The sequence below is a fragment of the Cricetulus griseus genome, chromosome 3, assembly GCF_003668045.3.
Source record: "Cricetulus griseus strain 17A/GY chromosome 3, alternate assembly CriGri-PICRH-1.0, whole genome shotgun sequence".
In the NCBI taxonomy this organism is placed as follows: domain Eukaryota; kingdom Metazoa; phylum Chordata; class Mammalia; order Rodentia; family Cricetidae; genus Cricetulus; species Cricetulus griseus.
Window position 1 is genome coordinate 66948525 of NC_048596.1, and position 23752 is coordinate 66972276.

The 23752-nt window shown below is 43.3% G+C and overlaps 1 protein-coding gene across 4 annotated transcripts in view; it reads left to right on the plus strand.

The window, feature by feature from the left end:
- The window catches only part of Adam12 (ADAM metallopeptidase domain 12), a 315670-nt gene that overhangs the window by 281631 nt on the left and 10287 nt on the right, over window positions 1-23752 (plus strand). For 3 of the 4 annotated variants that reach the window (XM_035442147.1, XM_027409111.2, XM_035442148.1), the window contains 7 exons: window positions 642-750; window positions 864-1062; window positions 3207-3284; window positions 6644-6752; window positions 10170-10305; window positions 10953-11061; window positions 13249-13422. In XM_035442147.1, the coding sequence (XP_035298038.1) occupies window positions 642-750; window positions 864-1062; window positions 3207-3284; window positions 6644-6752; window positions 10170-10305; window positions 10953-11061; window positions 13249-13422 (914 nt within the window). The remainder of the gene's footprint in view (window positions 1-641; window positions 751-863; window positions 1063-3206; window positions 3285-6643; window positions 6753-10169; window positions 10306-10952; window positions 11062-13248; window positions 13423-23752) is intronic. The other variant, XM_027409112.2, reaches the window with a different exon arrangement.

A 23752-nucleotide genomic window follows, 5' to 3' on the forward strand; every position in this document is an offset into this window, starting at 1 on the left:
GGTCTGACCAGGCTATGTCCTGTGAGAATAATCTCTGCAGAAACGAACATTCACTGAGGACAGTGCTTACTCTTGGAGCTTTCTAGGACCAAAAACAAAAGATTGCTGCCTCTCTCTCATTCTCCTTCCTCTGGCTGTCCCCCCACCCCACTCCTCCACCTCCACCTCCCACCACACACACACACACACACACACACACACACACACACACACACACACACACACACACTAGCCATCACTACTCCTTGGCGCCTGCCTAGCTTGTCCCGGAATTGTGTGGGATGTCACTATAGAGAGTAGCTTCCCCTTGTCTGCAGCCAGCCAGCCAACGTCTTCCTGCTCCTGACCAGATCCGATTGCACAGTCTGCCCTAATCTCTTGAGAGTCTGCACATGCCTTGTGTCCTGAATCTAAGCCTACAACACAACACAGGAAAAATGAGTGGGCTTTCCCCGAGCTGGGCCAGGCAAGGACGTCGGATATAGATCCTCCAGGTTTGCCCCAGCCCACTCCTGAGACAACTGGGTACTATGAGCCACTTCTCTATACATGGAATACCCCTCCCCTTGACCCCCAAGCCCAGTGCTGTTCAGAGGAAATCAGAAGCAGTGATGAGGAAGGTGCCGTTGTTCTTGTTCCAGGTGCTAAACCAGCCCCTGGCATCTGCTTTGAGAGAGTCAACTCTGCAGGAGATCCTTATGGCAACTGTGGCAAAGACTCCAAGAGTGCCTTCGTCAAATGTGAGATGAGGTATGAGACCACACACCCCGCCGCAGTGGCACTGAACCCCTGGCAGAGGTACACATGGCAGAGGCCACTCCATACTGGTCCTCTTCTGAGCTTGTGTGTTCTTACCCTTCCAGAGATGCCAAGTGTGGAAAAATCCAGTGCCAAGGTGGTGCCAGCCGACCAGTCATTGGTACCAATGCAGTTTCCATAGAAACAAATATCCCACAGCAGGAAGGAGGTCGGATTCTGTGCCGGGGGACCCATGTGTACTTGGGCGATGACATGCCAGACCCAGGACTTGTGCTTTCGGGAACAAAGTGTGCTGAAGGAAAAGTAAGAATACAGTTCTCACTTGCCTCCTAATGTAAATCTGGAACACAGCCCACTGGAAGAGCCTGCTTAGGAACTGGGGGATGAGGCCAGTTGATTTTCCTAAAGCTCCTCAGAACACGTCGGTCTCTGGAATCCAACTCTTTGCACCTAGAAGAAAAAGTCAGTCATGCCGAGGTCCCAGTCTGACCATTGAGACACAGATGGGGGGACCTGGGTTGTTTTCTCCCTTTAGCATAAGCTATTTCTTCATCCTGGGCTTCAGGGAGGCTTCCTGCCAGGAAATGACCTCAGAAAGAAGCACAGCAGTGGATCATCTTGCTTTGGGGAAGTGCCAGAGCTCTTGGGGGCCTGTTGTCACCTGGGCAAAATGGGAAGTCAGCCACATCTTCAGAGACTGTAGAGAAAGGAGGAGCACAGGAGAGGGGGTCAGCTGAGAGATGGAGGGGAGCCCTTGGGGAGAACAGGGAGGAGGAAGGCTGAGAATGCTTTCAGAGTTTAAAACAAGGCAAAATTTTAAAGGAAGAAACTAGGATTTTCTGCCACAGTGGTTTATAAATGTGCATGTGTGCAGATATATATAGTATATATGCACGTGTGTGTGTGTGTGTGTGTGTGTGTGTGTGTGTGTGTGTGTGTGGCATGTGTGTTTTTATGTGTACAAGGTGTGTGCATGTGCTTGTGTGTGTACCAAGGATAATCTTAACTACACTCCTTAGGCATCTTTTTCTTTCTGTCTCTCTTTTTTCTTTTTCTATCTTTTTTTTTTTTTTTTGGATACAGGGTCACATGCTTGCACAGCACACACTTTACAGACTGAGCTCTTTCTCCCCAGTCTCTGTTTTGCTTTTGTCTTTTCATCAGATTTTCCATCAGACTAAATGATAGCAAATTGATTAAATTTTTCAAGAAAACATGACAAATCATCTCACATTTTTAGAACCCATTTTTCCCATGATCATAAAGTCACTCTCAAAGGTCATGGTAAAGAAAGGACAGAACCTAAGGTTTCCCTTACAAAATCCTGGATAGAGCTGGCCCATGGTCCCAGTCTGAGAACTCTTCAACCCCAACTAAAAATGAGCAGAGGACCCTCAGAGACTCACCCAAAATGGCAGAGATGGTAAATAAGCCTATGAAAATGCTTTGTATCACAGATCAACAGGGAAACACCAATTAAAACAACAGTGAGAGACATCACATATCTATGTGAATCACAAAATACACAAAATCCATGATCCCAACTTTTCTCTTAGGGGTACTCACTCTGCCCTCTGGGAACGGTAGCAGGGAAATAACCACCTGACCACAGGAAGTTCTACTTGGTGAATCAACTCAGTATTCTAAACCTTGAACTCTTCTTCCTTTCTCTCCACTAATCTGTAAAGTTGCAGGAGAGAAAGGTACTGAGCAGTGCTGAAAGAGGCAACCACTTCCAACTAGTCCAGGCCATTCAGCAAATGGGAGCTTCTGCAGTGACCAGATAAACAGGACCCTGGGGAGCATTCCTGTGGATGCTGTGTGTCACCAGGGACCCCAAAGCCCTAAACAAAACTCATGAGAAAATCAGTTATAACTTCTCATTTCCACTAAAACCATCTTACATGACATTAAATATAAAAGAACTCCATACTGTTTACATTGGACAACATGTGGAATCAGACCCTGGTAGCTGTCTGTGTCTGAGGCAACAATACAAGTTATTATGCTCCACCCATGCTCACTAAAATGGGAACCTTCTCCAAGTTTTCCTTGCTTTCTCTTTTCATGTTATGTATGGAGGATTGCAAGCATGTGTACCTGTTTGACTGTGACCTGTGGAAGGCAGGGATCAACCTCTGGCCTCATTCATCTGGTGGCATCCACCATGTGTTTGAGACAGGGTCTCTCACTGGAACCCAGGTCTACTAGGTTAGGATGGCTGACCAGCAAGCTCCAGAGATCCACTTTTCTCCACCAGCACACACTACCATGCTTGGTTTTTGTTTTCGTTTTTTTACATGGGCTCCGGGGATTGAACTCAGGTCCTTAGATTTGCACAGCAAATACTTTACCAACAGAGCCATCTCTCAAGCCCTCTGCTTTCTCTTTTTTCATGTGCCTGTGTGAGCAGAGGTACTGAAGCCTGTGCTATGTGTCTCCCACAGATCTGCCTCAATCGTCGGTGTCAGAATATCAGTGTTTTCGGGGTTCACAAGTGTGTGATGCAGTGCCATGGCCGAGGGGTAAGTAGGATTAGTCACCTCCTCTCAGCCAGTCTACAGCCAGCTAATAGCCAACTTTTCTGGTGGATTTATTTTATGTGCATGAAATGTGTTGCCTGCATGTATGTGTATGTGTGTGCTGGTGCCCACAGAGGCCAAAGAGAGGGTCAAATTCCCAGGAACTAGAGTTACAGGTGATTATGAGCACCATGTAGAGGCTAGGAAACAAACCCAGGTCTTCTGCAAGAGTATCAAATGCTCTTAACCACTGAGCCACCTCTCCAGCCCCTACTATACAAAGCTTTAAAAAAAAAAAAACTATAGTAGGCAGTGAGCGCCTCCTCAACGTTTTCTTCTAAAGGCGTTAACTGTCTCTGACCTTTACATAGCAGGAGAAATGTCACTTTCATTTAACAAAGAAAATCAGATTGAGAGGTAATTATCTTTTGAATTAACATTCTGTGATATAAAGAAAGAATTTTGTCATCTTCAAAGTAATTTCTAAGCTAACCTTGCTTCATGAAGGGCTCACATTAGCATTTCAAGCAGGGCTGTCCCTCTTGCTCCCAACAGCCCAAATATGTCTCAACCAAGATACTTGCAAAAGGGATTAAAATGAGGACATCAGATCTACCAACCATGTGTTCTTGAATGCCCTTGCCATGGGTTTTGACTACCACATGCTGCTGAATTCTGAGAAGCTTTAGGGAAGAAAAGGACTCTAATTGTTTAAAACGTAATTTATTTTTCCTGATGCAGTTAATTTTTTTTCCAATGGGATTATATTAATCTTGATTAGTTGCACCAGTGGCTCATTTGTTCTCCTGAAGCTTTTTCTACAGAAACCATGCTCTAAATTGTATTTTTAGACTATCTAGATACTTGGGATTATGGAGGTCTTTGCAAAATCACCACCATGCTGTAATCATGACAGATTGCCGGGCCGCCTCAGACAGGCATGTTGATGTCCTGTTCAGCTGACTCAGTATCAAATGGAATCTCTTCATGTCTTCATTGGATTATAGATTACTTTCTAATGGCGATGGATGAGCAAGCCTGGCCCTTTTGTTTTAGAGATGAGGCCAAGGCCAATGTGGTAGTGAGGGTGTGTCATAGTAACCTAGCCAGCTCAGAGAAAATAGGGCAGGGACCCCTCCTTCTGGTATCTCTGGGTACATGTTGGCAACCCAAGGCCCATATTTTATGGAATAGCCAGCTATGTGTGATAGTTAATCTCCATTGTGAACTTTGTGAGATCTAGAGTCACCTGGAAGATAGGCCTCTGGGCATGCCTGTAGAAGATCATCTTGACTACATTAACTGAGGTGAAAAGACCCGCCAACTATGGGTAGCACCATTCCCTGGGCTGGGATCCTGGACTATATAAAAAGGAGAAAGTGAGCTGAGCACAGAATTCAAGGCTCTCAAATTCTTGACTATGAATGTGATATGACCACCTGTTTCAAGCTCCTAATCACCATGATTCCATACCATGATGGACTTTGAAACATGAGCCAAAATAAACCCTTTTTCTTTAAGTATATTTTTTCAGAGTATTATTATAACATCAGAAAGAAATTAAGACATTTATTTGGTAACAAGTAGTTTGGCCCCAATCTCTCTATGATAAGACCAGGCTTACCACCAGTACCTCCAAGTAGGGAATTCGGGCTATAGTTTCCTGCCTCAAGCTAAGACCACCCACAGGGTGTGAGTCTCATGGTGGTTTGCCATGTATGCAGAGTGTACCATAGACACTAGAATGCTGTCTGTCCCACTTGCTCTTGACCAGCCAAGGTTCTTGTGAATATGCCAACCCTGCCATGGAAGCCTTGGCCTCATCCCTAAAACAAAAAGGACTGAGTTAGTCCGTCCCTTACAACCCTTAGAAAGAAATCTGTAACCCAGTGGTCACAGATGCTCTGCAAAAGACAGAGCCCTGATTAACAGGAGTGTTCTAGAAAGCACATCCCTGTTTCCCATGGACTTTGTTGACTGTTAGCCTCCACAGATGAAGCAACTGGACAAGTGATTGGATCCTTCACAGAAGCCAGTTAGAGCAAGGAGCCATCACAAGCAAGACACCGGCTGCAAATGTTTCATATGCCTTCAAATATTCAAGCATGTATTTGGCCCCAGTGTTTTTATGCAGGGCCCTTGAATTGGTTTCCTAGTTCCACTGATTTCCATACAACAAGCCACCCAGAAATTTATCATCTGTGATTTAAAGTGTTTAAGTGGAAGGGAAGTATAGATACCAGACAGCTATCTGGGCTCATAATCCTTGATCTGAGCAGCTCTCCCCAGCCACCCTACTGTCCTACACCTTCCTAATTTGTCAGGTAGATCTTTATCCAATGCTCCCAAAGCTTAGCCAGCTTTTCATAAAACAAGACACGCAGACTCCTGCAGCTGGGGATGGAGTTCAGTTGATGGAGTGTTTACCTAGAATGTACAAAGCTCTGAGATTGATCTCAAGTACCTCATAAAGTGAGCAGGGTGGGACACACCTATAATCTCAGCACTCAGAAGCTGGTGGCAGGAGATTCAGAAGTTCAAAGCCATTCTTGCCCACAAAGCTAGTTCAAGGCTAGCCTGGGATGCATGAGATCCTGTCTCAAATATTTTTAAAAAGAGAAAATCCTCTGCTCTTCACACTCAAAATCAACTGATTCATATGCAGTTTGGTGAGTTCTGTAAACATCATCAGTGAATTCAAGCAGAAGAACCACAATGGGTGATCCCTTGCAAATAGATGAAGACTCCTAGGTCCTTTCCCTGGAACTCTGCTCTCCCATCGGAGAGCATTAACAACAAGGACAAAAGTACCCTCTCCTGGCATCTTCTTCACAAAGAAGAGTACTACTGTCTTTGCCACAGGAAGCTGAAAGAAAGAGCAGGCATTTGGGGATAGGAGTAGGCTCACAGGAATATTGGCAGACCCTGGCATACCTCCATGGACATCAGAAAATAAGAGGCCTAGCCTGGGCCTACCTCCCCACCCCAGACTGCTGGGGTCCTCCCTGGGCCTCCAGGAGGAGATAGGTTTTATGCCACAGTCATATGATTCTGGGTCCCTAAGTTGGTCCCTCCTTACCACAGAGAAGGGCAAATCCATAGCTTACCTGAGTAAAGAGAAAAAGAGACCAGGAAAGGGGAGCTGGCTCTCAACAGCAGCTCCCAAACACAGGCAGTTTGTCCTACACTCACCTCCTCTCCTTGGGCTCCAGTTCACTGGCGGGGTGCTGTCTGGGGTGGATTCTCCTGGTCTTCCATTTACTGAGTCTACATGTGTTGCTGAGGGGATCTGGCAGAGTACCCTTGTCTTGTGTGTCCTAACTCTGTCCCCTCTGGATGTTTTGTCCACTTCTGCCCCAAAGGTGTGTAACAACAGGAAGAATTGCCACTGTGAGGCCCACTGGGCACCTCCCTTCTGTGACAAGTTTGGCTTTGGAGGAAGCACAGATAGTGGTCCCATTCGGCAAGCAGGTGAGTGGGGCCCCATCATCCCTGGGAGGGATGCTGAACTGCTGGAGGCTGTGGATATGGGCCAGCCTTCCCCACAGTGGGGACTCTGAGTGCCTCTGTCTCAGCCTAAAGCTTTCAGGTTCTAAACACTCTTGCTCTCCCCAGACCTTTCCTTTGCCTGGATCCCCCTCGATGAAGGTGAGCCATTATGTTGGATATTTTCTTTCCCTGTGACACTTTTCTCAGCTAAGGCAATGTCCACCGTGAGCTGCCAAATGTGTATGAATGTCACCGTCATATCAAAAGACTTGGCAAAGGGTAGCCTTTGTGTGTTGTCAACCCCAGTGCATTTTAAAACTCTGAGTGGAGGAATGATAGCATGAGTACACTTGAGTTACAGACACACGGGGTGGGGGTGGGGGACCGAGACCAAGACAGAGGATGAGGAACAAGCAAGAACAAAAGTATAACACCTACCTCTTAATAATAAAGTGGATGGTTACCACCAGAGATGGCTCAGTTGGTAAAGTGCTAGCTACTTGAGTAGGATCCACAGAACCTACTTAAGAAATTGAGCATGATGATGTATCTCCAAGCATGGGTGCTGGTGGGGGGGGGCAGAGATAAGAAAATCCCTGGGAGGGCTAAGATTGGCACATAGTCAACAGGGTGCTTATCTAGGAGATATGAGGCCCTAGCTTAGTCCTTCTCAAGCTGTGGGCTTCGACCCTTTAGGTTTGAATGACCTTTCACAGGGGTTACCTAAGAACATCCGTAGATCAGACATTTACGTTTTGATTCCTAAAAGTAGCAAAATTAGTTATGAAGCAATGAAAATAATTGGCCACCACAACATGAGGAACTATATCAAAGAGGTGCAGCATTGGGAAAGTTGAGAACCACTCCTCTAAATTTAATTCCCAGTATGGCACTCCTAGCAGTGGGGAGATGGAGGCCAGGAGTTCAAGGCTATCCTAGGCTACATAGCAAATTCCTCCAGGGCTCTATGTGACCCTGTCTCAGAAAAGAGATATACTTCAAATATAGAGAACTGGCTGTGCCAAGGCCTGGGGTCAGTGTGGGGCAGGACAGGATGACAGTCACCAAGGGCAGCTCCCAGGATGCAGATTGGACAATGGAGGAGTGATGCTGCCTGAGACACTGGCTTGGACAGTAGATGGCACTGCTATTCATGACAATAGACAATCCTGAGGTGCCTAGGTGCCAGTTAGGACCTGGAGGAACCTTGATTGGATCACTTTAAGAACTGGAAATTACCATTTGAGGTTCTTGCTGGTCACTTTTTACTTAGATTTGTTATGAGGCAAGGAAACCTAGCTGAAGCCCAAGGGCTGCTACTAAGCCTGAAAAGAATGTCATTTGACCAAGAGACCAGCAATGTTCTTCTTCCAGTCATGCATGTGACTAGAGGAAGACTTCCATAGTAGCTCCTGGAGGACACATCAGTTGAGGACAAAGTACAGAAACAGAGGGCAGATGACAAGACATTGGGCCTAGAGCTGGGACAGCTGCTAATTGAATCAGCAACAGTTGAGTGCTGAAATGGGACAGGAAGAGGGTGAGTCTGGCTCCCAGGAGCCTGCAGGGGCTGTTAGGCACCTAATATATGCAGTTCAACAACATTCCTGGTAGGTATACAAGCTAGTTGAGGTGTCCCTGTTCCCCGGGATATCATGGTTCTGATGAACTCCCAAGGAAGCCCCCTGTGATTCCTAGCTTCTCCCAGATTAGCTCTGGCTATCACTGCAGTCACAATGTAACCTGATGGGTTACATATCCTTTCCACATGGGCCAAATAAGAAGGCATCAAATCACAAAAGGAAAAAGATGCTTTAAAAAATAAATCTCAAACTAGCTTCGAATTTTCTATGTAGCTAAGGATAGCCTGGAGCTTCTAATCCTCCTGTCTCTACCTCCCAAGTGGTCACAAGCATGTCTATCACCACATCTGGTTTGTGGGGTTCTGGGGATCAAACCCAGAGCTTCCTGCATACACTCTACTAACTTAGCTACGGGCCCAGCTGTAAATGGCGTTCTTAACTGGTCTAGTTAATAAAAAGTCAGAGTCAGATACAGAGGAAAATGCTGAGAGATCAGAGAGAAGAAGAAGCAAGCCATAGCCACACCTTACCTCCTTAGTGTCTTACCTCAACAGACAAGAGAGCAAGTTCCTGTTTCTCCCTGCTTATATCCTGTTTCTGCCCAGCTACATCATTTCCTGTCTGTCTATACAGACCTCCAGACCTCTATTGTTAGCTAGTGGCAAGCTCCATTCTCTGACCTTCAGACAGGCTTTATTTGTACAAGCAAGATGTCACCACATCTCAGCCTCAGCCCCACAGGTAAAATTTCATAAAGAATTTGCACACCATCTCCCAACAATAAGGAGCTTGCCCCACAAAGGCAGCATTAAGTCCCTAATAGACTGTGAAACCAAATCCATGAGTGTGGTGATATATTATTTATGATTTATTAAAACTTGCCTGAGGATTCAAAAAGCAAAGCCAGCCTCAAACTGTAGAGATCAGGCAGTGGTGGTACACACCTTTAATCCCAGGACTCAGAAGAAAGGCAGATGGATCTCTGAGTCCAATACCATCCTGGGCTACCAGAGAGTGAATCAGAGCTCACACCTTTAATACCAGGATTTGAGAGGTATAAAAGTAGACATTCAGTCTGAGAATTAGTCTCTAGCCACACTGGGGAGAGCATAGCAGTCTGAGTGAATCGGAGGAGCAGTGGAGTCAGAGCAGTTTGAGGATCACCCCTTTGGTCTGAGCTGAGGTGGAGGTAGAGGTAAGAGTTAGTGGCTGGCTGCTTTGCTTTTCTGATCATCAGCTTTGAAGCTTGAACCCCAATATCCGTCTCTGGGCCTTTTATTTATCCTGTTACACAGGAGTAACTTCATTTAGGCAAATATTCTTTTCATTTCTTCCCTCTCTAATTTGAGATGCCCCAAGATGACGTCTCATTCAAGAATAAATAAATGAACATTCAAACTCAAGTGTGAAAGAAGCCTAGAATCAAGGATATGTGGAGAGTGGTCAATTGTGACCTTTTGGGAGCCCCCCCATTCTGATAAGATGGTCCCCTGGTAGTTTGAGTAGCTCCTTGGTCCACTCTGCTGTGGTTGTGCCTAGGGGAATCTGTGTGGTCCAGTCAGTGTCCCAACTACCAGACCATGTCCCTGCATTAGGAAGTTCCACAGTTGTCACAGATGAATAATGGTGGCATAGACCAGAGCTCAAACACGACCTTTGAAGAGAGACTAATTTATTAGGAAGTCATTCAGGGATTTACGTGCTCTGGTTCTGTTTGTTCCTTTCAAGCTCATTCTGCCATAAATGTCACAGTGAGTTGTCTTCTGTATTTTATTGGAACAGCCTCCTCCCCTGAGCCAAATGTATTTTGTTTCAGATAACCAGGGCTTGACTGTAGGAATCCTGGTGAGCATCCTGTGTCTGCTGGCCGCTGGATTTGTAGTATATCTCAAAAGGAAGACCTTGATGCGGCTGCTGTTCACACATAAGAAAACCACCATAGAAAAGCTGAGGTATGTCATCTCCTCAAGAAATGACAGCTGAAGAATGTTCAGCTTCTTGATGCATTACCCTCAGCAAGGGAGGGAGACAGATTTTCTGGATAGTAACACTGGGTCTTTGGGTTTCTTTTGTTTGTTTTTGCTTTTGTAAGTGTCTGCCAGGCCAGCTGTCTCTTTGACTCTCCCTTCAAACTATGTGCCGTCCATTACATAAATAAGCAGGGTGTTGGTGAATTCCATGGATAGGTCTCCTCTCATCTTTGCATTAGTATTTTTTTTTACAAGGCATGTGGACACTGGAATGTGTTCCTCAGATGGCGGAGCTTCAGGCCCAAATTTGCTTGGAGACACTATTGCTGAAATGCCAGCTTCATGCAAAACATCCCCTATGCACCCAAAGTTAAGTTTCTATGGTTTTCAGTTAACTAATTTGACATTAACAGTGACTGGAGAGCAGAGGTCAGTATGCATTTTTTTCAATTCATGGACATGTTAGATCTTTTTCTTTCCCCGTCATGATTGTCCATGGAGTTGTTTTTGTTTGTTTGTTTGTTTGTTTTTTAAAGTGACAGTCTAAGTATCACCAGGAACAGAATATGAGCAGTTATAGCAAGAAGAGATTAAAGCCCTTGCTTAGCAAATGTTGGGTTGCCTTGTAGGTGTGTGCACCCTTCCCGGATACCCAGTGGCTCTCACCTTAGCCAGGCTCACCCCACCCTCGGAAAAGGCCTGCTGATGAGCCGGTCACCACATTCCAACACCCCCAAGGTAGGTTACACAAGGACTTAGTGTGCTGTAAAGGCATGACTTTTACAGGACAAGGTTGCATGGGAAAACAGGGCTCCATCATTCCTATGAAATGCTTAGTCAGCATATTTGGTTCACCCATACCCTACTGCCCCTGCAATGGTCAGGGCCCAGAGGTAGGACCTAGAGGTAAGCCCCAGAGTAATTGCCTGAGGTCCCTAAAAGATTCTGATAAGGCAATCAGTGTCCCCACATAGTGTGGTATGTGTCTATTACAAACCACAATCAATATCTGCAGTGACCTAGACCCGCCATCTTCTCAGCAGCCACTCTAGGGATGCAGCCAGAGAAGACTCCTGTTCCAGGGGTCACCAGCTGTGTCTAGCTGAGCTTTCTGGCCTGTGTCTAAGTTCTACTGAGCCTCCATTTTGCCCAGAACTGTAGAATCCATGCCCACTCTCTTCTTTTAAAAAGCTATATCCTTATCCTTAGGTATCCAATGGTTCCTCCATGTCTCAATGTTTGGCTTGTCCACAAGAACCCTTAAATATTGAACTCCATTATGGTTTGGATGTGAGTTCAGCATTGACTCATGTGTTGCACACTTGGCCTCTGGGTGGTGGTTGCCAGGTGGAGGAAACTTCAGGACATTGAACCTCCTAAAGGGAAGTTGATCCCAAGGCAGGAAGAGGGGATTTGAAGGCTGGCCTGGTCTCTGTCACTTCCTCCCTGCTTCCTGTCCATCAGATGGTTCTGAACACACTTCTATTATGCTGTTCTACTTAAGAGCATAGGGCCAGGCAACCGTGGGCTGAACCTCTGAAGCCATTAATTAGCCCTACTAAACCTTCTTTCCAAGCTGCTCACACCAGGCACTCTGTCATAGCAATACAATATCTGAGGCAAACTCGGAAAAATTAAAAGAGGGAACAAGATAGGTGCCAAGAAATGAAAAATTACTGAAAAGGATATTATCACCAATTCATCAGGCAATACACTGTTTTGCTTCTCTTGGTCTAAAAGGTAGAAGTTGGGCTTCTAAAAAGGAAGCCATCACTCCCAGTAAATGTGCCTCCCTTCATCCCCAAACCTGGACCCACCAGCTAGAAACGTGTGTTTTATGGGGGCCAAAAGCAAGAGCTAAAAATTGGAAAAGATCCAGAGGCCTAAAGACAGGTGAAAGGTTAACAGTGGGATATTACACAGCAGCAGTTGCTACTCAAGAAGACAGAGTCAGCCACCGACTCACGGAACACTGAGCACAAAGCTCAAAGTAGCCTTTCCAAGCCAGAGGACCTGTCAGAGAAGGAGCACACATTCTAGGGTGCCATGTATGTACGACTTTAAAACATGAAAACTCATTTAGAATGACGCAAGGATGCCAAGGTCTAGGGGAGATGTGAGGGAGGCACAAGTGACAAGGTAGCTCCTCTGGGGGACAGACGCTTTGTCATGGTGGCTACAATAGCTCCATGAGTATGAACATCAGTCAAGCCAGGCATGATGGCACGTGCCTGTACATGAAAAGCATCAAATCACAAGAACACAGATGCAAAACAAAAGGTTGGGTCAAGAAAATAACTACCTAATTATGCACATGAAATACATTCAGTTAACTGGGTATCAGTCATGCCTCAGGAAGAGTTGTTTATAAAAAAAGAGTGTAAAGTACCAGGTCATGCTGCACCTGCTCTGGTCCTCCTTCAAAACACAAGGGAAGCTTGTCCAGAGATGAACACCTCACTTCTGGAGCAGGTGGTTCTCACGTTACCCTTAGCCGTGTGCACACTAAGCAGGTGCCTTCTTTATAATGTCTTTGTGATCCAGTCTGTGTCTACATACTTGATACTTCAAGTTTCTTTCATCTATTTGTAACTTAAACCAGATTGAAGATTGAGTGATTGAGGTGAAATCTTCTATACTAGCTTCAAACTCCAGTTCTCCTGCCTCAGCCTTCTAAGTGCTACAGTCACTAGTTTGGGTTTTAATGTTCATTTTTTTTAATCTATATAAAAACACAACTCTCCATTCCAGATGTAGGGGTTGCTTCCTTTAGAATTTTGAGGTGTAAGTCAGTAAATACAGTCCTTCATATGGACACCCTGGACCTCCCCTTCCCAGGTAGATGGTGGCCATAGACTGGTTAACACTGTTCTTTCCTTAGGAAGTGAACCCCATCAGAGCTGACTTTCTGCTTTGACCATGCAGGACAGGCGGTCCCTGCAAAGCCAGACCATCGACATCAGCAGGCCCCTCAACACTCGAGCCATCCCTCATCCCCAGTCACCTCAGCGAGTGCTCCCGCCTCTCCACCAGGCCCCACGTGCACCCAGCGGCCCTGTCAGGCCCCTGCCTGCCAATCCTGCACTCCGGCAGGCCCAGGTATGCTGCCTGTGCTGCCTGGGTAGGATGCAGTTCAAATCCAGGCTCTGCTAGTTCCTAACATGTAAAGTTGGGCAAATTATTTAACATAGTGACTGCATGAAGTAGAATTCAGTTAAATCAAATATTCAGAGTTGTTTCCATGCCCATATAATTTATCATCTAAGCCAGGACTTAAAATGTTTTCTATTGTAGGTGATTTTTACCTGAGGAATTTTTTATAGGACTCTGGGTATGTAGATAAGGACAGGAAAATATTAAAAAGTCTGATTTTTCAGTAATTAACCCTTTGTTTCTGGGGGAGCAGACAACCTTCTATGTGCAGTGGAAGCATGACAATTCCTAACAGTCTTGAATCTGAGATGAGGTGTCCTTGGGAGTGTTTGTCAGTGGTCCATGATGTGATCATTTGCATTGCATGCTCAGAACCAAGGCCACAGTGAAGTCATGGGATGTGACATGGGCAAGCACATCCAGACCACCACAGATTTAGGACACATTTGGCTTGCTTCTAGTTGCTGCATGTTGAGTTAATGACCCATAGCTGAAGAAGCTGGGATTTCAACTCTAATATTTTGAGCATGGTTATGGCAACATGAATAATGAAACAATCATTTTTAAATGCTATCATTATATTTTCTTATGGTGTTATTTTTTCTATGTTTGTGATTACATCTTTAACATAAGTGATATTATTCTCTATGTACACAACTTTCTAGCCCACATTTCTGCTTTAAAGTTGTTTCTATATACCTTGCCAATGCAGAGCTTATACAATGTTCTTTTAACAGCAACATGCTGCTTGGGTGTGAAATAGTTTTTGAAGTACCTGTAAGTTAGTGGATATGTTTGATAGCTATGGCTTTTTGCTTTGTAAACAGTTCTTATTTGGAGGATCTGGACAGATACATTTTGGAGTTCCTTTAGGGAAGATTCAAGTGAAATATCAAATTGAAAACACAGATCTTTAAGTGGTTGGACAAAGTTAAATGGTTAGAGTATTACATATACTTAGGTTCTCATATTGATGCCAGCAAGGTCATGATGAGAAAGAGATTGGTATTTCAAAGCTTTGCTTATTTGGTAGATAAAATGTAGCATCTCCATTTTCTGTCTGGTAGTTTAATCAGTTCCTGAGAGGGGGTGCTGGAGAGGCCAAGGATAAATGTGCCTGGGCCCATCAGTTTTGGTTTCAATTTAAACATTTCTTAGTATCTGAGATTCATTTATCTACAGTATTGTCTCCTCTGCATTTTGAAATTTTGGGCTGGGTAAGTGTTATGTGGGATTTCCTTGGGCTTTTGTGGGAGGCTCAGCAACACTGAACTCTCTCAATCAACAATAACACTTGTAATCGTGTTTTCATTATTGCTGTCTCCTGAGGGTCAAAATTTGCCTTGATGGGAAAAAACACTTTTCTGAAAATCAATCCATCTTTGTACCAGTATTTTATTGCTTCAGGAGGAATGTAGGATCCCCAGCTTTTAGGTCTCATTGACCTCCTTTTTAAATAACAGATGACTTAAAATCATGGCCTTTGAAGCTAGAAAAATGCCTCAGAGGTTAAGAACACTCACTGCTTTTTCAGAGGACCTGGGTTCAATTTCCAGAACCCACATAAGTTCTACAGGCTTGCATGTGGTGCACATACACTTGGACACAATGTATATATATAAAATATTTTAAGTGGCCTTTATGGGCATCAAGAGCCACTTCAGATGGAATTTTTGCTTTCAGCCAAACAGACTTTTTAAAACCAATAAGGAGTTGATTATATGTACTCTTACAGTGAGTACATTTATAATCGGCTTTTCCCCCTTCCTGATGTTCTACATCTCACCATTTCCTTTCTTCCTGAAAGACTTCAGTTCACTATTCTTTTAAGCAAGCCTTTTGCTGGCACATTATTAGCATCTCTTTGTCTAAGGATGTCTTTTTCATTCATGAAGGATATTTTTGCTGGGTATAGAATTTTAAGTTGACTTTGGGGAGGGGTTCCTCCCATTTCATCTGGACTATGAGGTGATAAGAAATCCACCAAGAGTTCTTTCCATGGTCTCTGCTCCAGGAAAGTAACGCCACCAATCATTTGGTGGGGGCAGGGTGTCTCTGGGGTTGAGCTGGAAAAAATTGTATATGGTCAAAATATTTGTTTTTTTCTGGACATCCCTGGTCCTGGGCTTATCACTACAGAGGGAGGCTTTCTTGAGTTTGTTTCTATTTCTTTGGTGCCATTTAGTTATTTCCTATATAAGTACTCACCTATTTTATTCTCTTGTTTCTTTTACACATCCTGGCTAGGGCTCTAGCATGCACCTATGTGCACATGAAAGGACCCACCACTGGGTAGTTCCTTGAGTCTAGAGTTCACTGGGTAGTCTTTTTCTCTAATTTTCAATTGCTTGATGATCTTTTTGTTGCATGTACCAAAAGGAATAAGGTAAACTGTGATTCTTCCATCTTGTCACAACCTCATTTCCCTTTTTCTGTTATTGCTAATAACAGGCAAACTACTTTATATCTAGCAGCTCTTTATAAGGAAAAAAAAGCTTTGGCTCTCAGCTAATTTCTCTGTCCTAAAAACTTGTATCCTGACCAGTTTCAAGCTATAAACATGTTACTTCACAAGGAGTCCAAAACTGGGCATGGTAAGCTCATAGCAAAGCTCCATGGCACTGCTTCAGCAGTGTGCTCTGAATTACCTGGTGCTGGCTGTAACTTTCTTTTTTTTTAACTTCACTGTTGAGAGGCTATCTTGACTTCGGACATATCAGAAACTCTGGTATTGAATCAGTGTACATTTCCTTTTGTGAATCTCATTGCTTGCATGCTCACAATGCCCTCTCCCACTCACTACCAGTTAGGATCCTTGTATGGTGTCTTCAGCTGGTTTTGTGGGCAGCTGAAAGTTCTCCCTTCCATTTGTTTTTCTCACCTGTCTTGGTTTATCTTGCTATTGGGCAACAGGCACATCCCAAACATGGCTGAGCTAGGTAATTACTTGGGAATCTGACAGGAGCTGTGAACTCCAATGCTCGGTGCCTTGCACACATACCTCACGTATTCCCAGAGCCTGGGATTCCCTCATATTGAGGCTTCTTAGTCCTCTTTTGGCAGTGCTACCTCTGTACAATGCCAAACAGGAACTAATAGGCCATGTGATCCAAGAGGAGCTGCGCACAGTGGCTTTCTCCCGCAGCTGTCAGTGCTCACAGAAGTGGCTCCTTCAGAGCCCCAAAGCCTTTTTTTGTGAACCTCTTTCCCTTTAGCCACCAGTCACTGAAAACTCCACATTCTCACTCTGAGCTGTGTCTGTCTGAAGCCTTTCAGAGACATGTGTCACAAATAACTGCCTGATTTCCCTCACATCACACACAGGGACCTGGAATCCATTCCATGCAGGTGGAGGCTGTATCTAGAGGTGACTCTTGCTTGGCAGCAAGAATTGAATCCACTGACACTTTTACAGTTCCCTAGGTACCATCCCACATGACATGACACGGATGTGCCTGTATGGCTAACCCTGCTATGCTTGTCCAAGTTTAGAGAACAACCTTCAGGGGATGGTTCCCTTTCCGCCTTGCTGAGGCATGTGGTTTTGACAGTAGGATGAGCCTCTCTCTCCATCTTTTCATAGGTGTGCTATGATCACAGATGGGCACCAACTCATTAGGAATTTTTTATGCGAGTCCTAGGAATTCAAATTCAGGCCCTTACATTCAAGGGGCAAGCACTTTACCCACCGAGTCACCTCCCTAGCCTTACAGTGTGACCAGTGTTACTCCTGCAGGAAGGCGAACACAGACAAGGCCAGTGGTGGGGGGGAGGGGGACTCAACCTCTGATCTCCTAAGACACCCCAGCTGAAACCCATGCTCAATCAAGTCTCATTTATTACGTTAATAATCGTGTCACTTACAATTTAAACAAAAGCATACTCAACGTCCCAGAAAAGAAATACGTTTCTCAGCTCAGGGAAAATTGTGTCTTGAGGAGACAGGGCTAAGTCATGACAGAGCTACAGTTTTCCAGTGATAGACTTGATGGGATGGGATCCTAAAAGGGTCTGAGTGTTGTCTTCAGTTTCATCAGTGACCATTCTCGTAATAAGCAGAGCCTCACCTGTGTGCCACTGGCCCAACACTAACCTAAATTTGCTTTGCTAAACATCTGTCCCATTGAATGGCATTTGAATGATGCCTGCTGATGTGTGGGCACACTTGATCTAAGCATCTCTTTTTCATTACTTCCTAGCATTTTCCAGGTAACTAGGGTATTTAAAGTCTCAGTGAATTACTGAAGTGAACTAAGGGCTGAGATTATGCTCCCAGGTTCATTAGAGAAACAGGGACTTTTAACAACTGAACCCATCAGTTGGGGGAAGATGGATTTTTACTGTGTCATGCTCCTTTCTTGAAAATGCTGCCAGGTTCAAGAGAATTATCTGTCCTGGTTTGTGTGCTGTGTACCTACACTGCAGAAATTTCAACCAAACAGCAATGGCAGGATGCACTTTCATTGTTATATTTACCACCAAATTGTGTGTGTCAGGGTGTTGTGTGTACTCAAGTGTGCATGTTTTGGTACAAGGAGCCTGTGGTTGTGCCTTTAATGACTATAAAACCATTCAAACACACACTTACTGAGCACTGAGTACATGGCAGGTGCCCCAGAGCTGAGTGCCTGGCAGGTGTTTCTGCTCCCTGGGAGCTGAGAGAGGTTGCTACCATAAGCTCCAGTTTATGAGGTAACAGAGCACAGTAAGGCTGCATATTCCATGAGCAAGGAGGTAAAGGTAGTATCTTAGATAGGGTTTCTATTGCTGTGACTAGACACCATGACCATGGCAACTATTTTTTTGCCTTTTTTAATTTTTTTGTTCATTTTTAAATTTTCTATATTCCAATCCCAGTTCCCCCTTCCTCCTTTCTTCCCAAATCCCCCACTCCCTCCCTCCTCCCATCTGCTCCATGGAGAGTGTAAGGCTTCCCCTAGGAAGTCTACTAAGTCTGACCCATCATTTCATTGAGGCAGGGCCAAGGCACCTCCCCACCCCCACACCCCTGTGTCTAGGCTGGGCAAGGTATCTCTCCATATAGAAAGGGCTCCAATAAGTTAGTTTGTGCGTTAGTGTTAGGTCTTTGACCCACTGCCAGTGGCCTCATATATTGTCCCAGTCACACCATTGTCACCTATATTAAGGGAGTCTAGTTTGGTCTTATGCAGATTTCCCATTTGTCAGACCTGAGTCAGTGATGTCTCACTAGCTCGGGTCAGCTGATTCTGTGGGTTTCCCCATCATGGCCTTGACTCCTTTGTTCACATTATTGTTCCTCCCTCACTTTAATTGTACCCTAGGAGCTTGGCCCATTGGTTAGTTGTGGATTTCTGCCTCTGCTTCCATCTGTTTCTGGAGGGCGGTTTAAGCTTGTCTGGGGTTGTGGATTGTAGGCTGGGTATCTTTTGCTTTGTGTCTGGTATCCACTTATGAGTACATACTATATTTGTCTTTCTGGTTTTGGGTTACCTCACTTAGGATGGTTTTTTCTACTTCTGTCCACTTGCCTGCTAATTTTAGGATGTCATTGTTTCTTACTGATGAATGGTACTCCATTGTGTAAATATACTACATTTTCTTTATCCATTCTTCAGTTGACGGGCATCTTGGCTGTTTCCAAGATCTGGCTATTACAAATAATGTTGCTATGAACATAGTTGAGCAAAGATCCTTGTGGTGTGAATGTGCCTCCTTCAGTTATATGCCCAACAGTGGTAGTGCAGGGTCTTGAGGTATGTTGATCCCTAATTTTCTGAGAAATTGTCATACTGATTTTCACAGCAGCTGTACAAGTTTGAACTCCCACCAGCAAGGAAGGAGTGTTCCCCTTTCTCCATATCCTCACCACCAAAAGCTGTTATTGGTATTTTTGATCTTAATCATTCTGATCAGTGTAAGATGGAATCTCAAAATGGTTTTGATTTGCATTTCCTTAAGTGTCTTAGAGAATCCTCAATGGAACAATCTCAATTTAGATATGTACCTCATTTTTTAATTGGATTATTTGGTGGTTTGATTTATAGTTTCTTAAGTATATTTTGGAGATCAGCCCTCTGTCAGATGTGGTATTGGTGAAGATCTTTTCCCATTCTGTAGGGAGCCATTTTGTCTTGTTGACCATGTTCTTTGCTTTACAGAAGCTTCTCAGTTTCAGGAGGTCCCATTTATTAATTGTTGCTCTCAGAGTCTGTTCTATTTAGGAATTGGTCTCCTGTGCCTATGCATTCAAGTGTATTTCCCACTTTCTCTTCTAGGAGGTTCAGTCTGGATGGATTTATATTGAGGTCATTGATCCATTGGACTTGAGTTTTGTGCATGGCAATAGATATGGATCTATTTGCATTCTTCTACATCTTGACAGCCAGTTATACCAGCACCATTTATTGAATATATTTTCAGCTCCTTTGTCAAAAGTTAGGTGTTCATAGGTGTGTGGGTTGATATTGGGGTCTTCGATTCAATTCCATTGGTCCACCTGTCTGTTTTTATGCTAATACCAAGCTGTTTTCATTACTATAGCTCTATAGCAGAGCTTGAAGTCAGGGATGGTGATTCCCCCAGACGATCCTTTATTGTACAGGATTGTTTTGGCTATCCTGGGTTTTTTATTTTTCCAGATGAAATTGAGTATTGTTCTTTCAAAGTCTGTGAAGAATTGTGCTGGGAATTTGATGGCAATTGCATTGAATCTGTAGAATACTTTTGATAGGATTGGCATCTTTACTATGTTGATCCTACCTATCCAAGAGCATGGGAGATCTTTGTATTTTCTGATATCTTCTTTAATTTCTTTCTTTAAAGACTTGAAGTTCTTGTCATACAGGTGTTTCATTTGTTTGGTTGGAGTTACCCCAAGATATTTTGATATTTGTGACTATTGTAAAGGGTGATTATTTCTCTGATTTCCTTCTCAGCCCATTTGTCATCTGTATATAGGAAGGCTACTGATTTTTTTTTTTGAGTTAATCTTGTACCCTGCTACATTATTGAAGGTGTTTATGAGTTGTAGTTCTCTGGTAGAATTTTCAGGGTCACTTAGGTATACTATCATATTATCAGCAAATAGTGACAGTCTGACTTATTTTCCAATTTGTATCCCTTTCATCTCCTTTTGTTGTCTTCTTGCTATAGCGTACTATGTTGAATACATATGGGGAGAGTAGACAGCCTTGTCTTGTTCCTGCTTTCTGTGGGATTGCTTTGAGTTTCTCTCCATTTAGTTTGATGTTGGCTGTTGGGCTACTGTATATTGCCTTAATTATGTTTAGGTATGTTCCTTGTATCCCTACTCTCTCCAAGACCTTTATCATGAAGCAATGCTGAATTTTGTCAAAAGAATTTTCAGCATCTAGTGAGATGATCATGTGTTTTTTTTCTTTCATTTATATGGTGGATTACATTGACCGATTTTCATATGTTGAACCATCTCTGCATTTCTGGGATGAATCCTACTTGGTCATGGTGGATGATTTTTCTGATGTGTTCTTGAATTCGGTTTGCCAGTATTTTATTGAGTATTTTTGCATCTATGTCCATGAGGGAAATTGGTCTATAATTCTCTTTCTTAGTTGTGTCTTTGTGTGGTTTGGGTATCCGTGTAATTGTAGCCTCGTAAAAACAGTTTGGCACTATTCCTTCTGTTTCTATTGTGTGGAATAATTTGAGGAGTATTGGTATTAGCTCTTGTTTGAATTTCTGGTAGAATTCTGCAGTGAATCCAGCTGGGCCTGGGCTTTTTGTTGTTGTTGTTGTTGTTTTGGGGAGACTATTGATAACTGTTTCTATTTCCTTAGGGGTCATAGTCATATTTAAGTTGTTTATCTGTTCTTGATTTAATTTTGGTATGTGGTGCTTATCTAGAAAATTGTCCATCTCCTTAAAGTTTTCCAATTTTGTGGAGTATAGGTTTTTGAAGTATGACCTGATAATTCTCTGGTTTTCCTCAGTGTCTATTGTTGTGTTCCCCTTTTTGTTTCTGATTTTGTTAACTTGGATATTCTGTTTTTGGTAAGTTTGGATAAAGGTTTGTCTATTTTGTTGAAATTCTCAAAGAACCAACTCTTTGTCTCACTGATTCTTTGCATTGTTTTCTTTGCTTATATTTTATTGATTTCAGCCCTCAATTTGACTATTTCTTGCTGTCTACTCTTTCTGGGTGAGTTTGCTTCTAGTGCTTACAGTTGTTCTGTTAATTCACTGGTGTGATTTTTCCAGCTTCTTTATGTAGACATTTAGTGCTATCAACTTTCCTCTCAGCACTGCTTTCATTGTGTCCCCTAAGTTTAGGTATGTTGTGTGGTCCTTTTCATAAAATTTTAGGAAGTCTTATTTGTTTATTATTTCTTCCTTGACCCAGTGGTGGGTTCAGATGATCATTGTTCAATTTCCATGTGTTTATGGGCTTTCTGAAATTAATATTGCTGTTGAATTCTAACTTTAAGCTGTGGTGATCTGATAGGGCATGGGGTTTATTCCATTTTTTTTTTGTAACTGTTGAGAAGGTTCCATGAGGTGATGAAAAGAAAGTATATTCTTTTGTGTTGAGTGGAAAATTCTATAGATATCTGTTAAGTCCATTGAGACATAACCTCTGTTAAGCTTCTGTCTGGCAGACTATCCACTGGTGAGAGTGGGGTGTTTAGTCTGCCACTATTAGTGTGTGGGGCTTGATTTGTGATTTAAGCTTTAGTGATGTTTGTTTTACAAATGCAGGAACCCTTGTGTTTGGGGCATAGATGTTCAGAATTAAGATTTCCTCTTGATGGATTTTTCCTGTGATGAATATAAAATGCCCTTCTTTATTTATTTTAATCTATGTTGTTAGTTATTAGGATAGCTACACCAGCTTGTTTCTTAGGTCTATTTGATTGGAAAATTTTTCCCAACCATTACTCTGAGGTAATGTCTGTCTGTGAGTTTGAGGTGTGTTTCTTGTATGCAGCAGAAGGGTGGATTCTGTTTTTGAATCCAATCTGTTAGCCTGTGTCTTTTTATAGGTGAATTGAGACCATTTATATTAATGGATATTAATGACTACTGATTGCTAGTTCCTGTTGTTTTTGTTGCTGGAGATGGCATTGTGTGTTCGATTCCCTTCTTTGGGGTTTGCTTCTGTAAGCTTCATCTATTTCAGGTGTTCTTGTGGACATTGGTGATTTCCTTGGGTTGGTACTTTCCTTCTAGTAATTTCTGTAGGGCTGGATTTGTGGCTAGGTATTATTTAAATTTGGTTTTATCATGGAATATCTTGTTTTCTCCATCTATGGTTATTGAAAGCTTTGCTGGGTAAAGTAGTCTGAGCTGGCATCTGTGTTCCTTTAAGTGTCTGCGTAATCTCTGGCCAGGACCTTCTGGCTTTCATTGTTTCCATTGAGAAGTCAGGTGTAATTCTGATAGGTCTGCCTTTATATGTTACCTGGCCTTTCTCCTTTGCAGCTCTTAATATTCTTTATTATTTTGATTATTATGTGACAAGAGGAAAATTTTTTTGGTCCAGTCTATTTGGTGTTCTGTAAGCCTCTTGTATTTTCATAGGCATGTCTTTCTTTAGGTTGGGGAAATTTTCCTCTATGATTTTGTTGAATATATTTTCTGTGGCTTTGAGTTGAACTTCTTCTATCCCTATTATTCTTAGGTAGGTCTTTTCATGGTGCCCCAGATTTACTGCATGTTTTGTGTTAAGGATTTGTTGGATTTAAAATTTTCTTTGATCAATCTATTTCCTCCAAGTTATCTTCAATGCCTGAAATTCTGTCTTTCATCTCTTGTATTCTGTTGCTTATGCTTGCATTTGTGGTTCCTAGATTTTCTATTTCCAGAATTCCCTCTGTTTGTGTTTTCCTTATTGCCTCTATTTCAGATTTCCTCTTTAAGGGCCTCAATCATCCTCATAAAATTATTTTTAGGTCATTTTCTTCTACTTCATCTGTGTTGGGATGTCCAGACCTTGCTGTTGTAGCACCACTAGTTTCTAGTGGTGCCTTATTGCTCTTTATATTGTTGTGTTCTTACCTTGTCTACGAATCTCTTCCTCTAATTGGTACAGGTGGAGCTTGTGCTTCATGGGTTCTCTCTTTCTCCAGTTGGTAAATAGTTGGGGGTTCTGGTTCCCTTGACCACTCCTTCAGGCACAAGTAGAGAAGAACTTATGGTGAATGCTCCTCTTGTGATGCTGCTCCCGAGTCTGAGGCTTGTGACTCCCTTGATGCTGCTCTGGGCTTGAAGCTTAGGTCTTCCTCTGATGCTACTTCTGGCCTTGGATTTGGGCCTCTCA